This window comes from Saccoglossus kowalevskii, chromosome 16, assembly GCF_978046115.1.
Source record: "Saccoglossus kowalevskii chromosome 16, keSacKowa6.1, whole genome shotgun sequence".
Lineage (NCBI taxonomy): Eukaryota > Metazoa > Hemichordata > Enteropneusta > Harrimaniidae > Saccoglossus > Saccoglossus kowalevskii.
Window position 1 is genome coordinate 27,698,066 of NC_140656.1, and position 26,457 is coordinate 27,724,522.

At 30.1% G+C, this 26,457-nt stretch overlaps 1 protein-coding gene across 1 annotated transcript in view; it reads right to left on the reverse strand.

Annotated features, from left to right (window-relative positions):
* LOC100366418 (cytochrome P450 4F3-like) overlaps positions 1-26,457 on the reverse strand; it is a 54,246-nt gene that overhangs the window by 21,547 nt on the left and 6,242 nt on the right. Inside the window, exons 6-8 of the mRNA XM_085490972.1 lie at positions 26,247-26,443; positions 25,950-26,098; positions 25,319-25,466 (exon numbers count right to left, since the gene is read on the reverse strand). Coding sequence (XP_085347098.1) covers positions 25,319-25,466; positions 25,950-26,098; positions 26,247-26,443 — 494 coding nt within the window. The remainder of the gene's footprint in view (positions 1-25,318; positions 25,467-25,949; positions 26,099-26,246; positions 26,444-26,457) is intronic.

The following is a 26,457-nucleotide window of genomic DNA, read 5'->3' on the forward strand; positions in this document are numbered from 1 at the left end:
GATATGATTGTATTCATTTGTAGATTGTAAAGTGAGATGTTTGTATTCATGTGTAGATTGTAAAGTGATATGGTTGTATTCATGTGTAGATTGTAAAGTGAGATGGTTGTATTCATGTGTAGATTGTAAATTGATATGGTTGTATTCATGTGTAGATGGTATAGTGATATGATTGTGTTCATGCGTAGATTGTAAAGTGAGATGGTTGTATTCATGTGTAGATTGTAAAGTGATATGGTTGTATTCATGTGTAGATTGTATAGTGATATGGTTGTATTCATGTGTAGATTGTAAAGTGATATGGTTGTATTAATGTGTAGATTGTAAAGTGATGTGGTTGTATTCATGTGTAGATTGTAAAGTGAGATGGTTGTGTTCATGCGTAGATTGTAAAGTGAGATGGTTGTATTCATGTGTAGATTGTAAAGTGATATGGTTGTATTCATGTGTAGATTGTATAGTGATATGGTTGTATTCATGTGTAGATTGTAAAGTGATATGGTTGTATTCATGTGTAGATTGTAAAGTGAGATGGTTGTATTCATGTGTAGATTGTAAAGTGAGATGGTTGTATTCATGTGTAGATTGTAAAGTGATATGGTTGTATTCATGTGTAGATTGTATAGTGATATGGTTGTATTCATGTGTAGATTGTAAAGTGATATGGTTGTATTCATGTGTAGATTGTAAAGTGATATGGTTGTATTCATGTGTAGATTGTAAAGTGATATGGTTGTATTCATGTGTAGATTGTAAAGTGAGATGGTTGTATTCATGTGTAGATTGTAAAGTGATATGGTTGTATTCATGTGTAGATTGTAAAGTGAGATGGTTGTATTCATGTGTAGATTGTAAAGTGATATGGTTGTATTCATGTGTAGATTGTAAAGTGAGATGGTTGTATTCATGTGTAGATTGTAAAGTGATATGGTTGTATTTCATGTGTAGATTGTATAGTGATATGGTTGTATTCATGTGTAGATTGTAAAGTGATATGGTTGTATTCATGTGTAGATTGTAAAGTGATATGGTTGTATTCATGTGTAGATTGTAAAGTGATATGGTTGTATTCATGTGTAGATTGTATAGTGATATGGTTGTATTCATGTGTAGATATTAAAGTGATATGGTTGTATTCATGTGTAGATTGTAAAGTGATATGGTTGTATTCATGTGTAGATTGTAAAGTGATATGGTTGCATTCATGTGTAGATTGTAAAGTGATATGGTTGTATTCATGTGTATATTGTAAAGTGATATGATTGTATTCATGTGTAGATTGTAAACTAATATGATTGTATTCATGTGTAGATTGTAAAGTGATATGATTGTATTGATGTGTAGATCGTAATGTGATATGGTTGTATTCATCTGTAGATTGTAAAGTGATATGGCTGTATTCATGTGTAGACTGGAAAGTGATATGATTGTATTCATGTGTAGATCGTAAACTAATATGTTTGTATTAATCTGTAGATTGTCAACTAATATGATTGTATTTCATGTGTAGACTGTAAAATGATATGATTATATTCATTTTAGATTGTAAAGTGATATGATTGTATTCATGTGTAGATTGTAAAGTGACATGTTGTATTCATGTGTAGATTGTAAAGTGATATTGTTGTATTCATGTGTAGATTGTAAAGCGATATGGTTGTATTCATGTGCAGATTGTAAAGTGATATTGTTGTATTCATGTGTAGATTGTATAGTGATATGGTTGTATTCATGTGTGTATTGTAAAGTGGTATGGTTGTATTCATGTGTAGATTGTAAAGTGATATGATTGTATTCATGTGTAGACTGTAAAGTGATATGCTTGTATTCATGTGTAGATTGTAAAGTGTTATGGTTGTATTCATGTGTAGATTGTATAGTGATATGGTTGTATTCATGTGTGTATTGTAAAGTGGTATGGTTGTATTCATGTGTAGATTGTAAAGTGATATGGTTGTATTCATGTGTAGATTGTAAAGTGATATGATTGTATTCATGTGTAGACTGTAAACTGATATGGTTGTATTGATGTGTAGATTGTAAAGTGATATGGTTGTATTGATGTGTAGATTGTAAAGTGATATGGTTGTATTGATGTGTAGATTGTAAAGTGATATGGTTGTATTCATGTGTAGATTGTAAAGTGATATGGTTGTATTCATGTGTAGATTGTAAATTGATATGGTTGTATTCATGTGTAGATTGTAAAGTGATATGGTTGTATTCATGTGTAGATTGTAAAGTGATATGGTTGTATTCATGTGTGTATTGTAAAGTGATATGGTTGTATTCATTTTAGATTGTAAAGTGATATGATTGTATTCATGTGTGGATTGTAAAGTGATATGGTTGTATTCATGTGTAGATTGTATAGTGATATGGTTGTATTCATGTGTATATTGTAAAGTGATATGGTTGTATTCATGTGTAAATTGTAAAGTGATATGGTTGTATTCATGTGTAGATTGTAAAATGATATGATTGTATTGATGTGTAGATTGTAAAGTGATATGGTTGTATTGATGTGTAGATTGTAAAGTGATATGGTTGTATTCATGTGTAGATTGTAAAGTGATATGGTTGTATTCATGTGTAGATTGTAAAGTTATATGGTTGTATTCATGTGTAGATTGTAAAGTGATATGGTTGTATTCATGTGTAGATTGTAAAGTGATATGGTTGTATTCATGTGTGTATTGTAAAGTGATATGGTTGTATTCATTTTAGATTGTAAAGTGATATGATTGTATTCATGTGTGGATTGTAAAGTGATATGGTTGTATTCATGTGTAGATTGTATAGTGATATGGTTGTATTCATGTGTATATTGTAAAGTGATATGGTTGTATTCATGTGTAAATTGTAAAGTGATATGGTTGTATTCATGTGTAGATTGTAAAATGATATGATTGTATTCATGTGTAGATTGTAAAGTGAGATGTTTGTATTCATGTGTAGATTGTAAAGTGATATGGTTGTATTCATGTGTAGATTGTAAAGTGAGATGGTTGTATTCATGTGTAGATTGTAAATTGATATGGTTGTATTCATGTGTAGATGGTATAGTGATATGATTGTGTTCATGCGTAGATTGTAAAGTGAGATGGTTGTATTCATGTGTAGATTGTAAAGTGATATGGTTGTATTCATGCGTAGATTGTAAAGTGAGATGGTTGTATTCATGTGTAGATTGTAAAGTGATATGGTTGTATTCATGTGTAGATTGTATAGTGATATGGTTGTATTCATGTGTAGATTGTAAAGTGATATGGTTGTATTCATGTGTAGATTGTATAGTGATATGGTTGTATTCATGTGTGTATTGTAAAGTGGTATGGTTGTATTCATGTGTAGATTGTAAAGTGATATGGTTGTATTCATGTGTAGATTGTAAAGTGATATGATTGTATTGATGTGTAGATTGTAAACTAATATGATTGTATTCATGTGTAGATTGTAAAGTGATATGATTGTATTGATGTGTAGATCGTAAAGTGATATGGTTGTATTCATCTGTAGATTGTAAAGTGATATGACTGTATTCATGTGTAGACTGGAAAGTGATATGATTGTATTCATGTGTAGATCGTAAACTAATATGTTTGTATTCATCTGTAGATTGTCAACTAATATGATTGTATTTCATGTGTAGACTGTAAAATGATATGATTATATTCATTTTAGATTGTAAAGTGATATGATTGTATTCATGTGTAGATTGTAAAGTGACATGTTGTATTCATGTGTAGATTGTAAAGTGATATTGTTGTATTCATGTGTAGATTGTAAAGCGATATGGTTGTATTCATGTGTATATTGTAAAGTGATATGGTTGTATTTATGTGAAGACTGTAAAGCGATATGGTTGTATTCATATGTAGATTGTAAAGTGATATGGTTGTATTCATGTGTAGATTGTAAAGCGATATGGTTGTATTCATGTGTAGACTGTAAAGTGATATGGTTGTATTCATGTGTAGATTGAAATGTGATATGGTTGTATTCATGTGTAGATTGAAAAGTGATATGGTTGTATTCATGTGTAGATTGTAAAGTGATATGGTTGTTTTCATGTCTAGATTGTAAGGTTATATGATTGTATCCATGTCTAGATTTTAAAGTGATATGATTGTATTCATGTGTAGACTGTAAAGTGATATGCTTGTATTCATGTGTAGACTGTAAAGTGATATGATTGTATTCATGTGTAGATTGTAAAGTGATGGTTGTATTCATGTGTAGACTGTAAAGTGCTATGATTGTATTCATGTGTAGATTGTAAAGTGATGGTTGTATTCATGTGTAGATTGTAAAGTGATATGGTTGTATTCATGTGTAGATTGTAAAGTGATATGATTGTATTCACGTGTAGATTGTATAGTGATATGATTGTATTCATGTGTAGATTGTAAAGTGATATGGTTGTATTCATGTGTAGATTGTAAAGTGATATGGTTGTATTCATGTGTGTATTGTAAAGTGGTATGGTTGTATTCATATGTAGATTGTAAAGTGATATGGTTGTATTCATGTGTAGATTGTAAAGTGATATGATTGTATTCATGTGTAGATTGTAAAGTGATATGATTGTATTCATGTGTAGATTGTAAAGTGACTTGGTTGTATTCATGTGTAGATTGTAAAGTGATATGGTTGTATTCATGTGTAGATTGTAAAGTGATATGGTTGTATTCATGTGTAGATTGTAAAGTGATATGGTTGTATTCATGTGTAGATTGTATAGTGATATGGTTGTATTCATGTGTATATTGTAAAGCGATATGATTGTATTCATGTGTAGACTGTAAAGTGATATGATTGTATTCATGTGTAGATTGTAAAGTGATATGGTTGTATTCATGTGTAGATTGTAAAGTGATGTTGCTGTATTCATGTGTAGATTGTAAAGTGATATGATGGTATTCATGTGTAGATTGTAAAGTGATATGGTTGTATTCATGTGTAGATTGTAAAATGATATGATTATATTCATTTTAGATTGTAAAGTGATATGATTGTATTCATGTGTAGATTGTAAAGTGACATGTTGTATTCATGTGTAGATTGTAAAGTGATATTGTTGTATTCATGTGTAGATTGTAAAGCGATATGGTTGTATTCATGTGTATATTGTAAAGTGATATGGTTGTATTTATGTGAAGACTGTAAAGCAATATGGTTGTATTCATGTGTAGATTGTAAAGTGATATGGTTGTATTCATGTGTAGATTGTAAAGCGATATGGTTGTATTCATGTGTAGATTGTAAAGTGATATGGTTGTATTCATGTGTAGATTGAAAAGTGATATGGTTGTATTCATGTGTAGATTGAAAAGTGATATGGTTGTATTCATGTGTAGATTGTAAAGTGATATGATTGTATTCACGTGTAGATTGTATAGTGATATGATTGTATTCATTTGTAGATTGTAAAGTGATATGGTTGTATTCATGTGTAGATTGTAAAGTGATATGGTTGTATTCATGTGTAGATTGTATAGTGATATGGTTGTATTCATGTGTGTATTGTAAAGTGGTATGGTTGCATTCATGTGTAGATTGTAAAGTGATATGGTTGTATTCATGTGTAGATTGTAAAGTGATATGATTGTATTCATGTGTAGATTGTAAAGTGACTTGGTTGTATTCATGTGTAGATTGTAAAGTGATATGGTTGTATTCATGTGTAGATTGTATAGTGATATGGTTGTATTCATGTGTATATTGTAAAGTGATATGGTTGTATTCATGTGTAGATTGTAAAGTGATATGCTTGTATTATGTGTAGATTGTAAAGTGATATGGTTGTATTCATGTGTAGATTGTAAAGTGATATGATTGTATTCATGTGTAGATTGTAAAGTGATATGGTTGTATTCATGTGTGGATTGTAAAGTGATATAGTTGTATTCATGTGTAGATTGTAAACTGATATGATTGTATTCATGTGTAGACTGTAAAGTGATATGATTGTCTTCATGTGTAGATTGTAAAGTGATATGGTTGTATTCATGTGTAGATTGTAAACTGATATGATTGTATTCATGTGTAGATTGTAAAGTGATATGGTTGTATTCATGTGTAGATTGTAAAGTGATATGGTTGTATTCATGTGTATATTGTAAACTAATATGATTGTATTCATGTGTAGACTGTAAAGTGATATGGTTGTATTCATGTGTAGATTGTAAAGTGATATGATTGTATTCATGTGTAGACTGTAAACTGATATGGTTGTATTGATGTGTAGATTGTAAAGTGATATGGTTGTATTGATGTGTAGATTGTAAAGTGATATGGTTGTATTCATGTGTGTATTGTAAAGTGATATGGTTGTATTCATTTTAGATTGTAAAGTGATATGATTGTATTCATGTGTGGATTGTAAAGTGATATGGTTGTATTCATGTGTAGATTGTATAGTGATATGGTTGTATTCATGTGTATATTGTAAAGTGATATGGTTGTATTCATGTGTAAATTGTAAAGTGATATGGTTGTATTCATGTGTAGATTGTAAAATGATATGATTGTATTCATGTGTAGATTGTAAAGTGAGATGTTTGTATTCATGTGTAGATTGTAAAGTGATATGGTTGTATTCATGTGTAGATTGTAAAGTGAGATGGTTGTATTCATGTGTAGATTGTAAATTGATATGGTTGTATTCATGTGTAGATGGTATAGTGATATGATTGTGTTCATGCGTAGATTGTAAAGTGAGATGGTTGTATTCATGTGTAGATTGTAAAGTGATATGGTTGTATTCATGTGTAGATTGTATAGTGATATGGTTGTATTCATGTGTAGATTGTAAAGTGATATGGTTGTATTCATGTGTAGATTGTAAAGTGATGTGGTTGTATTCATGTGTAGATTGTAAAGTGAGATGGTTGTGTTCATGCGTAGATTGTAAAGTGAGATGGTTGTATTCATGTGTAGATTGTAAAGTGATATGGTTGTATTCATGTGTAGATTGTATAGTGATATGGTTGTATTCATGTGTAGATTGTAAAGTGATATGGTTGTATTCATGTGTAGATTGTAAAGTGAGATGGTTGTATTCATGTGTAGATTGTAAAGTGAGATGGTTGTATTCATGTGTAGACTGTAAAGTGATATGGTTGTATTGATGTGTAGATTGTAAAGTGATATGGTTGTATTGATGTGTAGATTGTAAAGTGATATGGTTGTATTCATGTGTGTATTGTAAAGTGATATGGTTGTATTCATTTTAGATTGTAAAGTGATATGATTGTATTCATGTGTGGATTGTAAAGTGATATGGTTGTATTCATGTGTAGATTGTATAGTGATATGGTTGTATTCATGTGTATATTGTAAAGTGATATGGTTGTATTCATGTGTAAATTGTAAAGTGATATGGTTGTATTCATGTGTAGATTGTAAAATGATATGATTGTATTCATGTGTAGATTGTAAAGTGAGATGTTTGTATTCATGTGTAGATTGTAAAGTGATATGGTTGTATTCATGTGTAGATTGTAAAGTGAGATGGTTGTATTCATGTGTAGATTGTAAATTGATATGGTTGTATTCATGTGTAGATGGTATAGTGATATGATTGTGTTCATGCGTAGATTGTAAAGTGAGATGGTTGTATTCATGTGTAGATTGTAAAGTGATATGGTTGTATTCATGTGTAGATTGTATAGTGATATGGTTGTATTCATGTGTAGATTGTAAAGTGATATGGTTGTATTCATGTGTAGATTGTAAAGTGATGTGGTTGTATTCATGTGTAGATTGTAAAGTGAGATGGTTGTGTTCATGCGTAGATTGTAAAGTGAGATGGTTGTATTCATGTGTAGATTGTAAAGTGATATGGTTGTATTCATGTGTAGATTGTATAGTGATATGGTTGTATTCATGTGTAGATTGTAAAGTGATATGGTTGTATTCATGTGTAGATTGTAAAGTGAGATGGTTGTATTCATGTGTAGATTGTAAAGTGAGATGGTTGTATTCATGTGTAGATTGTAAAGTGATATGGTTGTATTCATGTGTAGATTGTATAGTGATATGGTTGTATTCATGTGTAGATTGTAAAGTGATATGGTTGTATTCATGTGTAGATTGTAAAGTGATATGGTTGTATTCATGTGTAGATTGTAAAGTGATATGGTTGTATTCATGTGTAGATTGTAAAGTGAGATGGTTGTATTCATGTGTAGATTGTAAAGTGATATGGTTGTATTCATGTGTAGATTGTAAAGTGAGATGGTTGTATTCATGTGTAGATTGTAAAGTGATATGGTTGTATTCATGTGTAGATTGTAAAGTGAGATGGTTGTATTCATGTGTAGATTGAAAAGTGATATGGTTGTATTCATGTGTAGATTGTAAAGTGATATGGTTGTATTCATGTCTAGATTGTAAGGTTATATGGTTGTATCCATGTGTAGATTTTAAAGTGATATGATTGTATTCATGTGTAGACTGTAAAGTGATATGCTTGTATTCATGTGTAGATTGTAAAGTGATATGGTTGTATTCATGTGTAGATTGTATAGTGATATGGTTGTATTCATGTGTCTATTGTAAAGTGGTATGGTTGTATTCATGTGTAGATTGTAAAGTGATATGGTTGTATTCATGTGTAGATTGTAAAGTGATATGATTGTATTCATGTGTAGACTGTAAACTGATATGGTTGTATTGATGTGTAGATTGTAAAGTGATATGGTTGTATTGATGTGTAGATTGTAAAGTGATATGGTTGTATTGATGTGTAGATTGTAAAGTGATATGGTTGTATTCATGTGTAGATTGTAAAGTGATATGGTTGTATTCATGTGTAGATTGTAAAGTGATATGGTTGTATTCATGTGTAGATTGTAAAGTGATATGGTTGTATTCATGTGTAGATTGTAAAGTGATATGGTTGTATTCATGTGTGTATTGTAAAGTGATATGGTTGTATTCATTTTAGATTGTAAAGTGATATGATTGTATTCATGTGTGGATTGTAAAGTGATATGGTTGTATTCATGTGTAGATTGTATAGTGATATGGTTGTATTCATGTGTATATTGTAAAGTGATATGGTTGTATTCATGTGTAAATTGTAAAGTGATATGGTTGTATTCATGTGTAGATTGTAAAATGATATGATTGTATTGATGTGTAGATTGTAAAGTGATATGGTTGTATTGATGTGTAGATTGTAAAGTGATATGGTTGTATTCATGTGTAGATTGTAAAGTGATATGGTTGTATTCATGTGTAGATTGTAAAGTGATATGGTTGTATTCATGTGTAGATTGTAAAGTGATATGGTTGTATTTATGTGTAGATTGTAAAGTGATATGGTTGTATTCATGTGTGTATTGTAAAGTGATATGGTTGTATTCATTTTAGATTGTAAAGTGATATGATTGTATTCATGTGTGGATTGTAAAGTGATATGGTTGTATTCATGTGTAGATTGTATAGTGATATGGTTGTATTCATGTGTATATTGTAAAGTGATATGGTTGTATTCATGTGTAAATTGTAAAGTGATATGGTTGTATTCATGTGTAGATTGTAAAATGATATGATTGTATTCATGTGTAGATTGTAAAGTGAGATGTTTGTATTCATGTGTAGATTGTAAAGTGATATGGTTGTATTCATGTGTAGATTGTAAAGTGAGATGGTTGTATTCATGTGTAGATTGTAAATTGATATGGTTGTATTCATGTGTAGATGGTATAGTGATATGATTGTGTTCATGCGTAGATTGTAAAGTGAGATGGTTGTATTCATGTGTAGATTGTAAAGTGATATGGTTGTATTCATGTGTAGATTGTATAGTGATATGGTTGTATTCATGTGTAGATTGTAAAGTGATATGGTTGTATTAATGTGTAGATTGTAAAGTGATGTGGTTGTATTCATGTGTAGATTGTAAAGTGAGATGGTTGTGTTCATGCGTAGATTGTAAAGTGAGATGGTTGTATTCATGTGTAGATTGTAAAGTGATATGGTTGTATTCATGTGTAGATTGTATAGTGATATGGTTGTATTCATGTGTAGATTGTAAAGTGATATGGTTGTATTCATGTGTAGATTGTAAAGTGAGATGGTTGTATTCATGTGTAGATTGTAAAGTGAGATGGTTGTATTCATGTGTAGATTGTAAAGTGATATGGTTGTATTCATGTGTAGATTGTATAGTGATATGGTTGTATTCATGTGTAGATTGTAAAGTGATATGGTTGTATTCATGTGTAGATTGTAAAGTGATATGGTTGTATTCATGTGTAGATTGTAAAGTGATATGGTTGTATTCATGTGTAGATTGTAAAGTGAGATGGTTGTATTCATGTGTAGATTGTAAAGTGATATGGTTGTATTCATGTGTAGATTGTAAAGTGAGATGGTTGTATTCATGTGTAGATTGTAAAGTGATATGGTTGTATTCATGTGTAGATTGTAAAGTGAGATGGTTGTATTCATGTGTAGATTGTAAAGTGATATGGTTGTATTTCATGTGTAGATTGTATAGTGATATGGTTGTATTCATGTGTAGATTGTAAAGTGATATGGTTGTATTCATGTGTAGATTGTAAAGTGATATGGTTGTATTCATGTGTAGATTGTAAAGTGATATGGTTGTATTCATGTGTAGATTGTATAGTGATATGGTTGTATTCATGTGTAGATATTAAAGTGATATGGTTGTATTCATGTGTAGATTGTAAAGTGATATGGTTGTATTCATGTGTAGATTGTAAAGTGATATGGTTGCATTCATGTGTAGATTGTAAAGTGATATGGTTGTATTCATGTGTATATTGTAAAGTGATATGATTGTATTCATGTGTAGATTGTAAACTAATATGATTGTATTCATGTGTAGATTGTAAAGTGATATGATTGTATTGATGTGTAGATCGTAATGTGATATGGTTGTATTCATCTGTAGATTGTAAAGTGATATGGCTGTATTCATGTGTAGACTGGAAAGTGATATGATTGTATTCATGTGTAGATCGTAAACTAATATGTTTGTATTAATCTGTAGATTGTCAACTAATATGATTGTATTTCATGTGTAGACTGTAAAATGATATGATTATATTCATTTTAGATTGTAAAGTGATATGATTGTATTCATGTGTAGATTGTAAAGTGACATGTTGTATTCATGTGTAGATTGTAAAGTGATATTGTTGTATTCATGTGTAGATTGTAAAGCGATATGGTTGTATTCATGTGCAGATTGTAAAGTGATATTGTTGTATTCATGTGTAGATTGTATAGTGATATGGTTGTATTCATGTGTGTATTGTAAAGTGGTATGGTTGTATTCATGTGTAGATTGTAAAGTGATATGATTGTATTCATGTGTAGACTGTAAAGTGATATGCTTGTATTCATGTGTAGATTGTAAAGTGTTATGGTTGTATTCATGTGTAGATTGTATAGTGATATGGTTGTATTCATGTGTGTATTGTAAAGTGGTATGGTTGTATTCATGTGTAGATTGTAAAGTGATATGGTTGTATTCATGTGTAGATTGTAAAGTGATATGATTGTATTCATGTGTAGACTGTAAACTGATATGGTTGTATTGATGTGTAGATTGTAAAGTGATATGGTTGTATTGATGTGTAGATTGTAAAGTGATATGGTTGTATTGATGTGTAGATTGTAAAGTGATATGGTTGTATTCATGTGTAGATTGTAAAGTGATATGGTTGTATTCATGTGTAGATTGTAAATTGATATGGTTGTATTCATGTGTAGATTGTAAAGTGATATGGTTGTATTCATGTGTAGATTGTAAAGTGATATGGTTGTATTCATGTGTGTATTGTAAAGTGATATGGTTGTATTCATTTTAGATTGTAAAGTGATATGATTGTATTCATGTGTGGATTGTAAAGTGATATGGTTGTATTCATGTGTAGATTGTATAGTGATATGGTTGTATTCATGTGTATATTGTAAAGTGATATGGTTGTATTCATGTGTAAATTGTAAAGTGATATGGTTGTATTCATGTGTAGATTGTAAAATGATATGATTGTATTGATGTGTAGATTGTAAAGTGATATGGTTGTATTGATGTGTAGATTGTAAAGTGATATGGTTGTATTCATGTGTAGATTGTAAAGTGATATGGTTGTATTCATGTGTAGATTGTAAAGTTATATGGTTGTATTCATGTGTAGATTGTAAAGTGATATGGTTGTATTCATGTGTAGATTGTAAAGTGATATGGTTGTATTCATGTGTGTATTGTAAAGTGATATGGTTGTATTCATTTTAGATTGTAAAGTGATATGATTGTATTCATGTGTGGATTGTAAAGTGATATGGTTGTATTCATGTGTAGATTGTATAGTGATATGGTTGTATTCATGTGTATATTGTAAAGTGATATGGTTGTATTCATGTGTAAATTGTAAAGTGATATGGTTGTATTCATGTGTAGATTGTAAAATGATATGATTGTATTCATGTGTAGATTGTAAAGTGAGATGTTTGTATTCATGTGTAGATTGTAAAGTGATATGGTTGTATTCATGTGTAGATTGTAAAGTGAGATGGTTGTATTCATGTGTAGATTGTAAATTGATATGGTTGTATTCATGTGTAGATGGTATAGTGATATGATTGTGTTCATGCGTAGATTGTAAAGTGAGATGGTTGTATTCATGTGTAGATTGTAAAGTGATATGGTTGTATTCATGCGTAGATTGTAAAGTGAGATGGTTGTATTCATGTGTAGATTGTAAAGTGATATGGTTGTATTCATGTGTAGATTGTATAGTGATATGGTTGTATTCATGTGTAGATTGTAAAGTGATATGGTTGTATTCATGTGTAGATTGTAAAGTGAGATGGTTGTATTCATGTGTAGATTGTAAAGTGAGATGGTTGTATTCATGTGTAGATTGTAAAGTGATATGGTTGTATTCATGTGTAGATTGTATAGTGATATGGTTGTATTCATGTGTAGATTGTAAAGTGATATGGTTGTATTCATGTGTAGATTGTAAAGTGATATGGTTGTATTCATGTGTAGATTGTAAAGTGATATGGTTGTATTCATGTGTAGATTGTAAAGTGAGATGGTTGTATTCATGTGTAGATTGTAAAGTGATATGGTTGTATTCATGTGTAGATTGTAAAGTGAGATGGTTGTATTCATGTGTAGATTGTAAAGTGATATGGTTGTATTCATGTGTAGATTGTAAAGTGAGATGGTTGTATTCATGTGTAGATTGTAAAGTGATATGGTTGTATTCATGTGTAGATTGTATAGTGATATGGTTGTATTCATGTGTAGATTGTAAAGTGATATGGTTGTATTCATGTGTAGATTGTAAAGTGATATGGTTGTATTCATGTGTAGATTGTAAAGTGATATGGTTGTATTCATGTGTAGATTGTATAGTGATATGGTTGTATTCATGTGTAGATATTAAAGTGATATGGTTGTATTCATGTGTAGATTGTAAAGTGATATGGTTGTATTCATGTGTAGATTGTAAAGTGATATGGTTGCATTCATGTGTAGATTGTAAAGTGATATGGTTGTATTCATGTGTATATTGTAAAGTGATATGATTGTATTCATGTGTAGATTGTAAACTAATATGATTGTATTCATGTGTAGATTGTAAAGTGATATGATTGTATTGATGTGTAGATCGTAAAGTGATATGGTTGTATTCATCTGTAGATTGTAAAGTGATATGGCTGTATTCATGTGTAGACTGGAAAGTGATATGATTGTATTCATGTGTAGATCGTAAACTAATATGTTTGTATTAATCTGTAGATTGTCAACTAATATGATTGTATTTCATGTGTAGACTGTAAAATGATATGATTATATTCATTTTAGATTGTAAAGTGATATGATTGTATTCATGTGTAGATTGTAAAGTGACATGTTGTATTCATGTGTAGATTGTAAAGTGATATTGTTGTATTCATGTGTAGATTGTAAAGCGATATGGTTGTATTCATGTGCAGATTGTAAAGTGATATTGTTGTATTCATGTGTAGATTGTATAGTGATATGGTTGTATTCATGTGTGTATTGTAAAGTGGTATGGTTGTATTCATGTGTAGATTGTAAAGTGATATGATTGTATTCATGTGTAGATTGTAAAGTGATATGGTTGTATTCATGTGTAGATTGTAAAGTGATATGGTTGTATTCATGTGTAGATTGTAAAGTGATATGGTTGTATTCATGTGTAGATTGTAAAGTGATATGGTTGTATTCATGTGTAGATTGTAAAGTGATATGGTTGTATTCATGTGTAGATTGTATAGTGATATGGTTGTATTCATGTGTAGATTGTAAAGTGATATGGTTGTATTCATGTGTAGATTGTAAAGTGATATGGTTGTATTCATGTGTAGATTGTAAAGTGATATGGTTGCATTCATGTGTAGATTGTAAAGTGATATGGTTGTATTCATGTGTAGATTGTAAAGTGATATGATTGTATTCATGTGTAGATTGTAAACTAATATGATTGTATTCATGTGTAGATTGTAAAGTGATATGATTGTATTGATGTGTAGATCGTAAAGTGATATGGTTGTATTCATCTGTAGATTGTAAAGTGATATGACTGTATTCATGTGTAGACTGGAAAGTGATATGATTGTATTCATGTGTAGATCGTAAACTAATATGTTTGTATTCATCTGTAGATTGTCAACTAATATGATTGTATTTCATGTGTAGACTGTAAAATGATGTGATTATATTCATTTTAGATTGTAAAGTGATATGATTGTATTCATGTGTAGATTGTAAAGTGACATGTTGTATTCATGTGTAGATTGTAAAGTGATATTGTTGTATTCATGTGTAGATTGTAAAGCGATATGGTTGTATTCATGTGTATATTGTAAAGTGATATGGTTGTATTTATGTGAAGACTGTAAAGCGATATGGTTGTATTCATATGTAGATTGTAAAGTGATATGGTTGTATTCATGTGTAGATTGTAAAGCGATATGGTTGTATTCATGTGTAGATTGTAAAGTGATATGGTTGTATTCATGTGTAGATTGAAAAGTGATATGGTTGTATTCATGTGTAGATTGAAAAGTGATATGGTTGTATTCATGTGTGTATTGTAAAGTGGTATGGTTGTATTCATATGTAGATTGTAAAGTGATATGGTTGTATTCATGTGTAGATTGTAAAGTGATATGATTGTATTCATGTGTAGATTGTAAAGTGACTTGGTTGTATTCATGTGTAGATTGTAAAGTGATATGGTTGTATTCATGTGTAGATTGTAAAGTGATATGGTTGTATTCATGTGTAGATTGTAAAGTGATATGGTTGTATTCATGTGTAGATTGTATAGTGATATGGTTGTATTCATGTGTATATTGTAAAGCGATATGATTGTATTCATGTGTAGACTGTAAAGTGATATGATTGTATTCATGTGTAGATTGTAAAGTGATATGGTTGTATTCATGTGTAGATTGTAAAGTGATATGGTTGTATTCATGTGTAGATAGTAAAGTGATGTTGCTGTATTCATGTGTAGATTGTAAAGTGATATGATTGTATTCATGTGTAGATTGTAAAGTGATATGGTTGTATTCATGTGTAGATTGTAAAATGATATGATTATATTCATTTTAGATTGTAAAGTGATATGATTGTATTCATGTGTAGATTGTAAAGTGACATGTTGTATTCATGTGTAGATTGTAAAGTGATATTGTTGTATTCATGTGTAGATTGTAAAGCGATATGGTTGTATTCATGTGTATATTGTAAAGTGATATGGTTGTATTTATGTGAAGACTGTAAAGCGATATGGTTGTATTCATGTGTAGATTGTAAAGTGACATGTTGTATTCATGTGTAGATTGTAAAGTGATATTGTTGTATTCATGTGTAGATTGTAAAGCGATATGGTTGTGTTCATGTGTATATTGTAAAGTGATATGGTTGTATTTATGTGAAGACTGTAAAGCGATATGGTTGTATTCATGTGTAGATTGTAAAGTGATATGGTTGTATTCATGTGTAGATTGTAAAGCGATATGGTTGTATTCATGTGTAGATTGTAAAGTGATATGGTTGTATTCATGTGTAGATTGAAAAGTGATATGGTTGTATTCATGTGTAGATTGAAAAGTGATATGGTTGTATTCATGTGTAGATTGTAAAGTGATATGGTTGTATTCATGTCTAGATTGTAAGGTTATATGGTTGTATCCATGTGTAGATTTTAAAGTGATATGATTGTATTCATGTGTAGACTGTAAAGTGATATGCTTGTATTCATGTGTAGACTGTAAAGTGATATGATTGTATTCATGTGTAGATTGTAAAGTGATGGTTGTATTCATGTGTAGATTGTAAAGTGATATGGTTGTATTCATGTGTAGATTGTAAAGTGATATGATTGTATTCACGTGTAGATTGTATAGTGATATGATTGTATTCATGTGTATATTGTAAAGTGATATGGTTGTATTCATGTGTAGATTGTAAAGTGATATGGTTGTATTCATGTGTAGATTGTATAGTGATATGGCTGTATTCATGTGTGTATTGTAAAGTGGTATGGTTGTATTCATGTGTAGATTGTAAAGTGATATGGTTGTATTCATGTGTAGATTGTAAAGTGATATGATTGTATTGATGTGTAGATTGTAAAGTGATATGGTTGTATTCATGTGTAGATTGTAAAGTGATATGGTTGTATTCATGTGTAGATTGTAAAGTGATATGGTTGCATTCATGTGTAGATTGTAAAGTGATATGGTTGTATTCATGTGTAGATTGTAAAGTGATATGATTGTATTCATGTGTAGATTGTAAACTAATATGATTGTATTCATGTGTAGATTGTAAAGTGATATGATTGTATTGATGTGTAGATCGTAAAGTGATATGGTTGTATTCATCTGTAGATTGTAAAGTGATATGACTGTATTCATGTGTAGACTGGAAAGTGATATGATTGTATTCATGTGTAGATCGTAAACTAATATGTTTGTATTCATCTGTAGATTGTCAACTAATATGATTGTATTTCATGTGTAGACTGTAAAATGATGTGATTATATTCATTTTAGATTGTAAAGTGATATGATTGTATTCATGTGTAGATTGTAAAGTGACATGTTGTATTCATGTGTAGATTGTAAAGTGATATTGTTGTATTCATGTGTAGATTGTAAAGCGATATGGTTGTATTCATGTGTATATTGTAAAGTGATATGGTTGTATTTATGTGAAGACTGTAAAGCGATATGGTTGTATTCATATGTAGATTGTAAAGTGATATGGTTGTATTCATGTGTAGATTGTAAAGCGATATGGTTGTATTCATGTGTAGATTGTAAAGTGATATGGTTGTATTCATTTGTAGATTGAAAAGTGATATGGTTGTATTCATGTGTAGATTGAAAAGTGATATGGTTGTATTCATGTGTGTATTGTAAAGTGGTATGGTTGTATTCATATGTAGATAGTAAAGTGATATGGTTGTATTCATGTGTAGATTGTAAAGTGATATGATTGTATTCATGTGTAGATTGTAAAGTGACTTGGTTGTATTCATGTGTAGATTGTAAAGTGATATGGTTGTATTCATGTGTAGATTGTAAAGTGATATGGTTGTATTCATGTGTAGATTGTAAAGTGATATGGTTGTATTCATGTGTAGATTGTATAGTGATATGGTTGTATTCATGTGTATATTGTAAAGCGATATGATTGTATTCATGTGTAGACTGTAAAGTGATATGATTGTATTCATGTGTAGATTGTAAAGTGATATGGTTGTATTCATGTGTAGATTGTAAAGTGATATGGTTGTATTCATGTGTAGATTGTAAAGTGATGTTGCTGTATTCATGTGTAGATTGTAAAGTGATATGATTGTATTCATGTGTAGATTGTAAAGTGATATGGTTGTATTCATGTGTAGATTGTAAAATGATATGATTATATTCATTTTAGATTGTAAAGTGATATGATTGTATTCATGTGTAGATTGTAAAGTGACATGTTGTATTCATGTGTAGATTGTAAAGTGATATTGTTGTATTCATGTGTAGATTGTAAAGCGATATGGTTGTATTCATGTGTATATTGTAAAGTGATATGGTTGTATTTATGTGAAGACTGTAAAGCGATATGGTTGTATTCATGTGTAGATTGTAAAGTGATATGGTTGTATTCATGTGTAGATTGTAAAGCGATATGGTTGTATTCATGTGTAGATTGTAAAGTGATATGGTTGTATTCATGTGTAGATTGAAAAGTGATATGGTTGTATTCATGTGTAGATTGAAAAGTGATATGGTTGTATTCATGTGTAGATTGTAAAGTGATATGGTTGTATTCATGTCTAGATTGTAAGGTTATATGGTTGTATCCATGTGTAGATTTTAAAGTGATATGATTGTATTCATGTGTAGACTGTAAAGTGATATGCTTGTATTCATGTGTAGACTGTAAAGTGATATGATTGTATTCATGTGTAGATTGTAAAGTGATGGTTGTATTCATGTGTAGATTGTAAAGTGATATGGTTGTATTCATGTGTAGATTGTAAAGTGATATGATTGTATTCACGTGTAGATTGTATAGTGATATGATTGTATTCATGTGTAGATTGTAAAGTGATATGGTTGTATTCATGTGTAGATTGTAAAGTGATATGGTTGTATTCATGTGTAGATTGTATAGTGATATGGTTGTATTCATGTGTGTATTGTAAAGTGGTATGGTTGTATTCATGTGTAGATTGTAAAGTGATATGGTTGTATTCATGTGTAGATTGTAAAGTGATATGATTGTATTGATGTGTAGATTGTAAACTAATATGATTGTATTCATGTGTAGATTGTAAAGTGATATGATTGTATTGATGTGTAGATCGTAAAGTGATATGGTTGTATTCATCTGTAGATTGTAAAGTGATATGATTGTATTCACGTGTAGATTGTATAGTGATATGATTGTATTCATGTGTAGATTGTAAAGTGATATGGTTGTATTCATGTGTAGATTGTAAAGTGATATGGTTGTATTCATGTGTAGATTGAAAAGTGATATGGTTGTATTCATGTGTAGATTGAAAAGTGATATGGTTGTATTCATGTGTAGATTGTAAAGTGATATGGTTGTTTTCATGTCTAGATTGTAAGGTTATATGGTTGTATCCATGTCTAGATTTTAAAGTGATATGATTGTATTCATGTGTAGACTGTAAAGTGATATGCTTGTATTCATGTGTAGACTGTAAAGTGATATGATTGTATTCATGTGTAGATTGTAAAGTGATGGTTGTATTCATGTGTAGACTGTAAAGTGATATGATTGTATTCATGTGTAGATTGTAAAGTGATGGTTGTATTATTGTGTAGATTGTAAAGTGATATGGTTGTATTCATGTGTAGATTGTAAAGTGATATGATTGTATTCACGTGTAGATTGTATAGTGATATGATTGTATTCATGTGTAGATTGTAAAGTGATATGGTTGTATTCATGTGTAGATTGTAAAGTGATATGGTTGTATTCATGTGTGTATTGTAAAGTGGTATGGTTGTATTCATATGTAGATTGTAAAGTGATATGGTTGTATTCATGTGTAGATTGTAAAGTGATATGATTGTATTCATGTGTAGATTGTAAAGTGATATGATTGTATTCATGTGTAGATTGTAAAGTGACTTGGTTGTATTCATGTGTAGATTGTAAAGTGATATGGTTGTATTCATGTGTAGATTGTAAAGTGATATGGTTGTATTCATGTGTAGATTGTAAAGTGATATGGTTGTATTCATGTGTAGATTGTATAGTGATATGGTTGTATTCATGTGTATATTGTAAAGCGATATGATTGTATTCATGTGTAGACTGTAAAGTGATATGATTGTATTCATGTGTAGATTGTAAAGTGATATGGTTGTATTCATGTGTAGATTGTAAAGTGATATGGTTGTATTCATGTGTAGATTGTAAAGTGATGTTGCTGTATTCATGTGTAGATTGTAAAGTGATATGATTGTATTCTTGTGTAGATTGTAAAGTGATATGGTTGTATTCATGTGTAGATTGTAAAATGATATGATTATATTCATTTTAGATTGTAAAGTGATATGATTGTATTCATGTGTAGATTGTAAAGTGACATGTTGTATTCATGTGTAGATTGTAAAGTGATGTTGTTGTATTCATGTGTACATTGTAAAGCGATATGGTTGTATTCATGTGTATATTGTAAAGTGATATGGTTGTATTTATGTGAAGACTGTAAAGCGATATGGTTGTATTCATGTGTAGATTGTAAAGTGATATGGTTGTATTCATGTGTAGATTGTAAAGCGATATGGTTGTATTCATGTGTAGATTGTAAAGTGATATGGTTGTATTCATGTGTAGATTGAAAAGTGATATGGTTGTATTCATGTGTAGATTGAAAAGTGATATGGTTGTATTCATGTGTAGATTGTAAAGTGATATGGTTGTATTCATGTCTAGATTGTAAGGTTATATGGTTGTATCTATGTGTAGATTTTAAAGTGATATGATTGTATTCATGTGTAGACTGTAAAGTGATATGCTTGTATTCATGTGTAGACTGTAAAGTGATATGATTGTATTCATGTGTAGATTGTAAAGTGATGGTTGTATTCATGTGTAGATTGTAAAGTGATATGGTTGTATTCATGTGTAGATTGTAAAGTGATATGATTGTATTCACGTGTAGATTGTATAGTGATATGATTGTATTCATGTGTAGATTGTAAAGTGATATGGTTGTATTCATGTGTAGATTGTAAAGTGATATGGTTGTATTCATGTGTAGATTGTATAGTGATATGGTTGTATTCATGTGTGTATTGTAAAGTGGTATGGTTGTATTCATGTGTAGATTGTAAAGTGATATGGTTGTATTCATGTGTAGATTGTAAAGTGATATGATTGTATTCATGTGTAGATTGTAAAGTGACTTGGTTGTATTCATGTGTAGATTGTAAAGTGATATGGTTGTATTCATGTGTAGATTGTATAGTGATATGGTTGTATTCATGTGTATATTGTAAAGTGATATGGTTGTATTCATGTGTAGATTGTAAAGTGATATGATTGCATTCATGTGTAGATTGTAAAGTGACTTGGTTGTATTCATGTGTAGATTGTAAAGTGATATGGTTGTATTATGTGTAGATTGTAAAGTGATATGATTGTATTCATGTGTAGATTGTAAACTAATATGATTGTATTCATGTGTAGATTGTAAAGTGATATGGTTGTATTCATGTGTAGATTGTAAACTGATATGATTGTATTGATGTGTAGATTGTAAAGTGATATGATTGTATTGATGTGTAGATTGTAAAGTGATATGGTTGTATTCATGTGTATATTGTAAAGTGATATGATTGTATTCATGTGTAGACTGTAAACTGATATGATTGTATTGATGTGTAGATTGTAAAGTGATATGGTTGTATTCATGTGTAGATTGTAAACTGATATGATTGTATTCATGTGTAGATTGTAAAGTGATATGGTTGTATTCATGTGTAGATTGTAAAGTAATATGGTTGTATTCATGTGTAGATTGTAAAGTGATATGATTGTATTCATGTGTAGATTGTAAACTAATATGATTGTATTCATGTGTAGATTGTAAAGTGATATGGTTGTATTCATGTGTAGATTGTAAACTGATATGATTGTATTGATGTGTAGATTGTAAAGTGATATGGTTGTATTGATGTGTAGATTGAAAGTGATATGGTTGTATTCGTGTGTAGATTGTAAAAGTGATACGGTTGCATTCATGTGTAGATTGTAAAGTGATATGGTTGTATTCATGTGTAGATTGTAAAGTGATATGATTGTATTCATGTGTAGATTGTAAAGTGATATGGTTGTATTCATGTGTAGATTGTAAAATGATATGGTTGTATTCATGTGTAGACTGTAAAGTTATATGGTTGTATTCATGTGTAGATTGTAAAGTGATATGATATTATTCATGTGTAGATTGTAAAGTGATATGGTTGTATTCATGTGTAGATTGTAAAGTGATATGATTGTATTCATGTGTAGATTGTAAAGTGATATGATTGTTTTCATGTGTAGATCGTAAATTAATATGATTGTATTCAGGTGTAGATTGTAAACTAATATGATTGTATTCAGGTGTAGATTGTAAACTAATATGATTGTATTTATGTGTAGATTGTAAAGTGATATGATTGTATTCTGGTGTAGTTTGTAAACTGATATGATTGTATTTATGTGTAGATTGTAAACTGATATGGTTGTATTCATGTGTAGATTGTATAGTGATATGGTTGTATTCATGTGTAGATTGTAAAGTGATATGGTTGTATTCATGTGTAGATTGTAAACTGATATGATTGTATTCATGTGTAGATTGTAAAGTGATATGGTTGTATTCATGTGTAGATTGTAAAGTGATATGATTGTATTCATGTGTAGATTGTAAAGTGATATGGTTGTATTCATGTGTAGATTGTAAAGTGATATGGTTGTATTCATGTGTAGATTGTAAAGTGATATGGTTGTATTCATGTGTAGATTGTATGGTGATATGGTTGTATTCATGTGTAGATTGTAAAGTGATGTGGTTGTATTCATGTGTAGACTGTAAAGTTATATGGTTGTATTCATGTGTAGATTGTAAAGTGATATGATATTATTCATGTGTAGATTGTAAAGTGATATGGTTGTATTCATGTGTAGATTGTAAAGTGATATGATTGTATTCATGTGTAGATTGTAAAGTGATATGATTGTATTCATGTGTAGATCGTAAATTAATATGATTGTATTCAGGTGTAGATTGTAAACTAATATGATTGTATTCAGGTGTAGATTGTAAACTAATATGATTGTATTTATGTGTAGATTGTAAAGTGATATGATTGTATTCATGTGTAGATTGTAAACTGATATGATTGTATTCATGTGTAGACTGTAAACTAATATGATTGTATTTATGTATAGATTGTAAACTAATATGAGTGTATTCTGGTGTAGATTGTAAACTAATATGATTGTATTCTGGTGTAGACTGTAAATTGATATGATTGTATTTATGTGTAGATTGTAAACTGATATGATTGTATTCATGTGTAGATTGTAAACTGATATGGTTGTATTCATGTGTAGATTGTAAAGTGATATGATTGTATTGATGTGTAGATTGTAAACTGATATGATTGTATTCATGTGTAGATTGTAAACTGATAAGGTTGTATTGATGTGTAGATTGTAAACTGATATGATTGTATTCATGTGTAGATTGTAAACTGATATGATTGTATTTATGTGTAGATTGTAAACTGATATGGTTGTATTCATGTGTAGATTGTATAGTGATATGGTTGTATTCATGTGTAGATTGTAAAGTGATATGGTTGTATTCATGTGTAGATTGTAAAGTGATATGATTGTATTCATGTGTAGATTGTAAAGTGATATGGTTGTATTCATGTGTAGATTGTAAAGTGATATGATTGTATTCATGTGTAGATTGTAAAGTGATATGGTTGTATTCATGTGTAGATTGTAAAGTGATATAGTTGTATTCATCTGTAGATTGTAAAGTGATATGGTTGTATTCATGTGTAGATTGTATAGTGATATGGTTGTATTCATGTGTAGATTGTAAAGTGATATGGTTGTATTCATGTGTAGATTGTAAAGTGATATGGTTGTATTCATGTGTAGATTGTAAACGGATATGATTGTATTCATGTGTAGATTGTAAACTGATATGGTTGTATTCTTGTGTAGAATGTAAAGTGATATGATTGTATTCATGTGTAGACTCTAAACTGATATGTTTGTATACATGTGTAGATTGTAAAGTGATATGATTGTATTCATGTGCACATTGTAAAGTGATATGTTTGTATACATGTGTAGATTGTAAAGTGATATGATTGTATTCATGTGTAGATTGTAAACTAATATGATTGTATTCATGTGTAGATTGTAAACTGATATGATTGTATTTATGTGTAGATTGTAAACTGATATGGTTGTATTCATGTGTAGATTGTAAAGTAATATGGTTGTATTCATGTGTAGATTGTAAAGTGATATGATTGTATTCATGTGTAGATTGTAAAGTGATATGGTTGTATTCATGTGTAGATTGTAAAGTGATATGGTTGTATTCATGTGTAGATTGTAAAGTGATAAGATTGTATTCATGTGTAGATTGTAAAGTGATATGGTTGTATTCATGTGTAGATTGTAAAGTGATATAGTTGTATTCATCTGTAGATTGTAAAGTGATATGGTTGTATTCATGTGTAGATTGTATAGTGATATGGTTGTATTCATGTGTAGATTGTAAAGTGATATGGTTGTATTCATGTGTAGATTGTAAAGTGATATGGTTGTATTCATGTGTAGATTGTAAACTGATATGATTGTGTTCATGTGTAGATTGTAAACTGATATGGTTGTATTCTTGTGTAGAATGTAAAGTGATATGATTGTATTCATGTGTAGACTCTAAACTGATATGTTTGTATACATGTGTAGATTGTAAAGTGATATGATTGTATTCATGTGCACATTGTAAAGTGATATGTTTGTATACATGTGTAGATTGTAAAGTGATATGATTGTATTCATGTGTAGATTGTAAACTAATATGATTGTATTCAGGTGTAGATTGTAAACTGATATGATTGTATTCATGTGTAGATTGTAAAGTGATATGGTTGTATTTATGTGTAGATTGTAAAGTGATATGGTTGTATTCATGTGTAGATTGTAAAGTGATATGATTGTATTCATGTGTAGATTGTAAAGTGATATGGTTGTATTCATGTGTAGATTGTAAACTGATATGATTGTATGCATGTGTAGATTGTAAAGTGATATGCTTGTATTCATGTGTAGATTGTAAACTGATATGGTAGTATTCATGTGTAGATTGTAAAGTGATATGATTGTATTTGTGTGTAGATTGTAAACTGATATGGTTGTATTCATGTGTAGATCGTAAACTGATATGATTGTATTCATGTGTGGATTTTAAACTGTGCATAATCAATATGTATGTAATAAAAATATCCTAGGTTAGTGCATAACATTACTCAGGGTGGTGTAATTCCCTCACAAACTGCATCTCTTGTCAATGTCAAAGAAACACACTATAATTTACAGTAATTTGTTATCCGTATAACGAGATACCCAATGATTGAACCACATTCATCAATATCATTTTCGAATCCAAAGGTTTTTTTTAAATGTGCAGGGTGTCTCAGACAACTCTTTAACTACCTTGGTCCAGCAGAGAATGGTAAATATGCATGTGGTGAGCGTCCTTTGGAGTTCTCAGGCGTAAATCGTAACGGGTTATAAACCTCGGGATCTTCCCACACGTGGGGATTGTGATGTAAACCAATAATAGGCAAACCAATTCTCTCACCTACAAATTAAATAATATATTTTGCAGATTAGAATCGAAATACATACAGATGAGTACTACATTTGTTTGTTGTAGAACATCACCACCATTGCCATGGCTACACAGCACAACATTTTTTTGCTCTAGTTTCCTAGACATGGACATAAAAGTAATGCGGATACACGAATCAACAAGATGCAACTTTTGTTGATAAAAAAGATTTATTTGTCCTATCATGCAATGTTGGAAGTAGACACTGTGGTACCACAACCTGCAATATGTCTATTTTCAAAACATTTCTTACAAAATACAAATACAAAATTGTAAATTCATGGTTGGCAAAAGGGTTACAGATTTAAAGATGAGTAAGATTATCGTCTTGTAATTTTTTACCACAACACACGATCTCGAGAATGCACGAGGCGAGACTATATAGCCAGCTATTTACAGACCAACGAACAAGACCACCACGTGGCACGTTTTGCATTGGTTGTTATGACTTACCAGCAGGAATCGTAACTTTACCATTGCCTGTCGGTGAGGGCATTTCAATGGGTTTACTCAATTTCCTTCCAATGAAAGGGACCGGTGGATGCAATTGCAGGCTTTCTTTAATGCACATTGTCAGATAAGGCAGTTTTGATAGATCGTCCCTAGAAACACAAAATTTGATCTGAATTCAATATCAGAAACTATTATAATTAGATAAATGCATGGGTTGATGAAACCATACACTGTACTAATTTCATCCATATACTTAAAGAACTAGAAGCGGCTATGTAAAATTTTAAGATACATTACCACTCAATCACATCTTTATCTTTCTGTTCCATCAATTCGTCAATTTCTTCTTGACATTTTCGTTGATGTTCTGTGTGTTTGGCAATGTTATAGAGGATCCAAGAAATTCCACTAGCTGTGGTGTCGTGTCCCTCAAACATGAAAGTATCAACTTCATCTTGGATCTCTTGATCTGTTAGGCCTTTGCCATTTTCATCCTATAAATACAAAA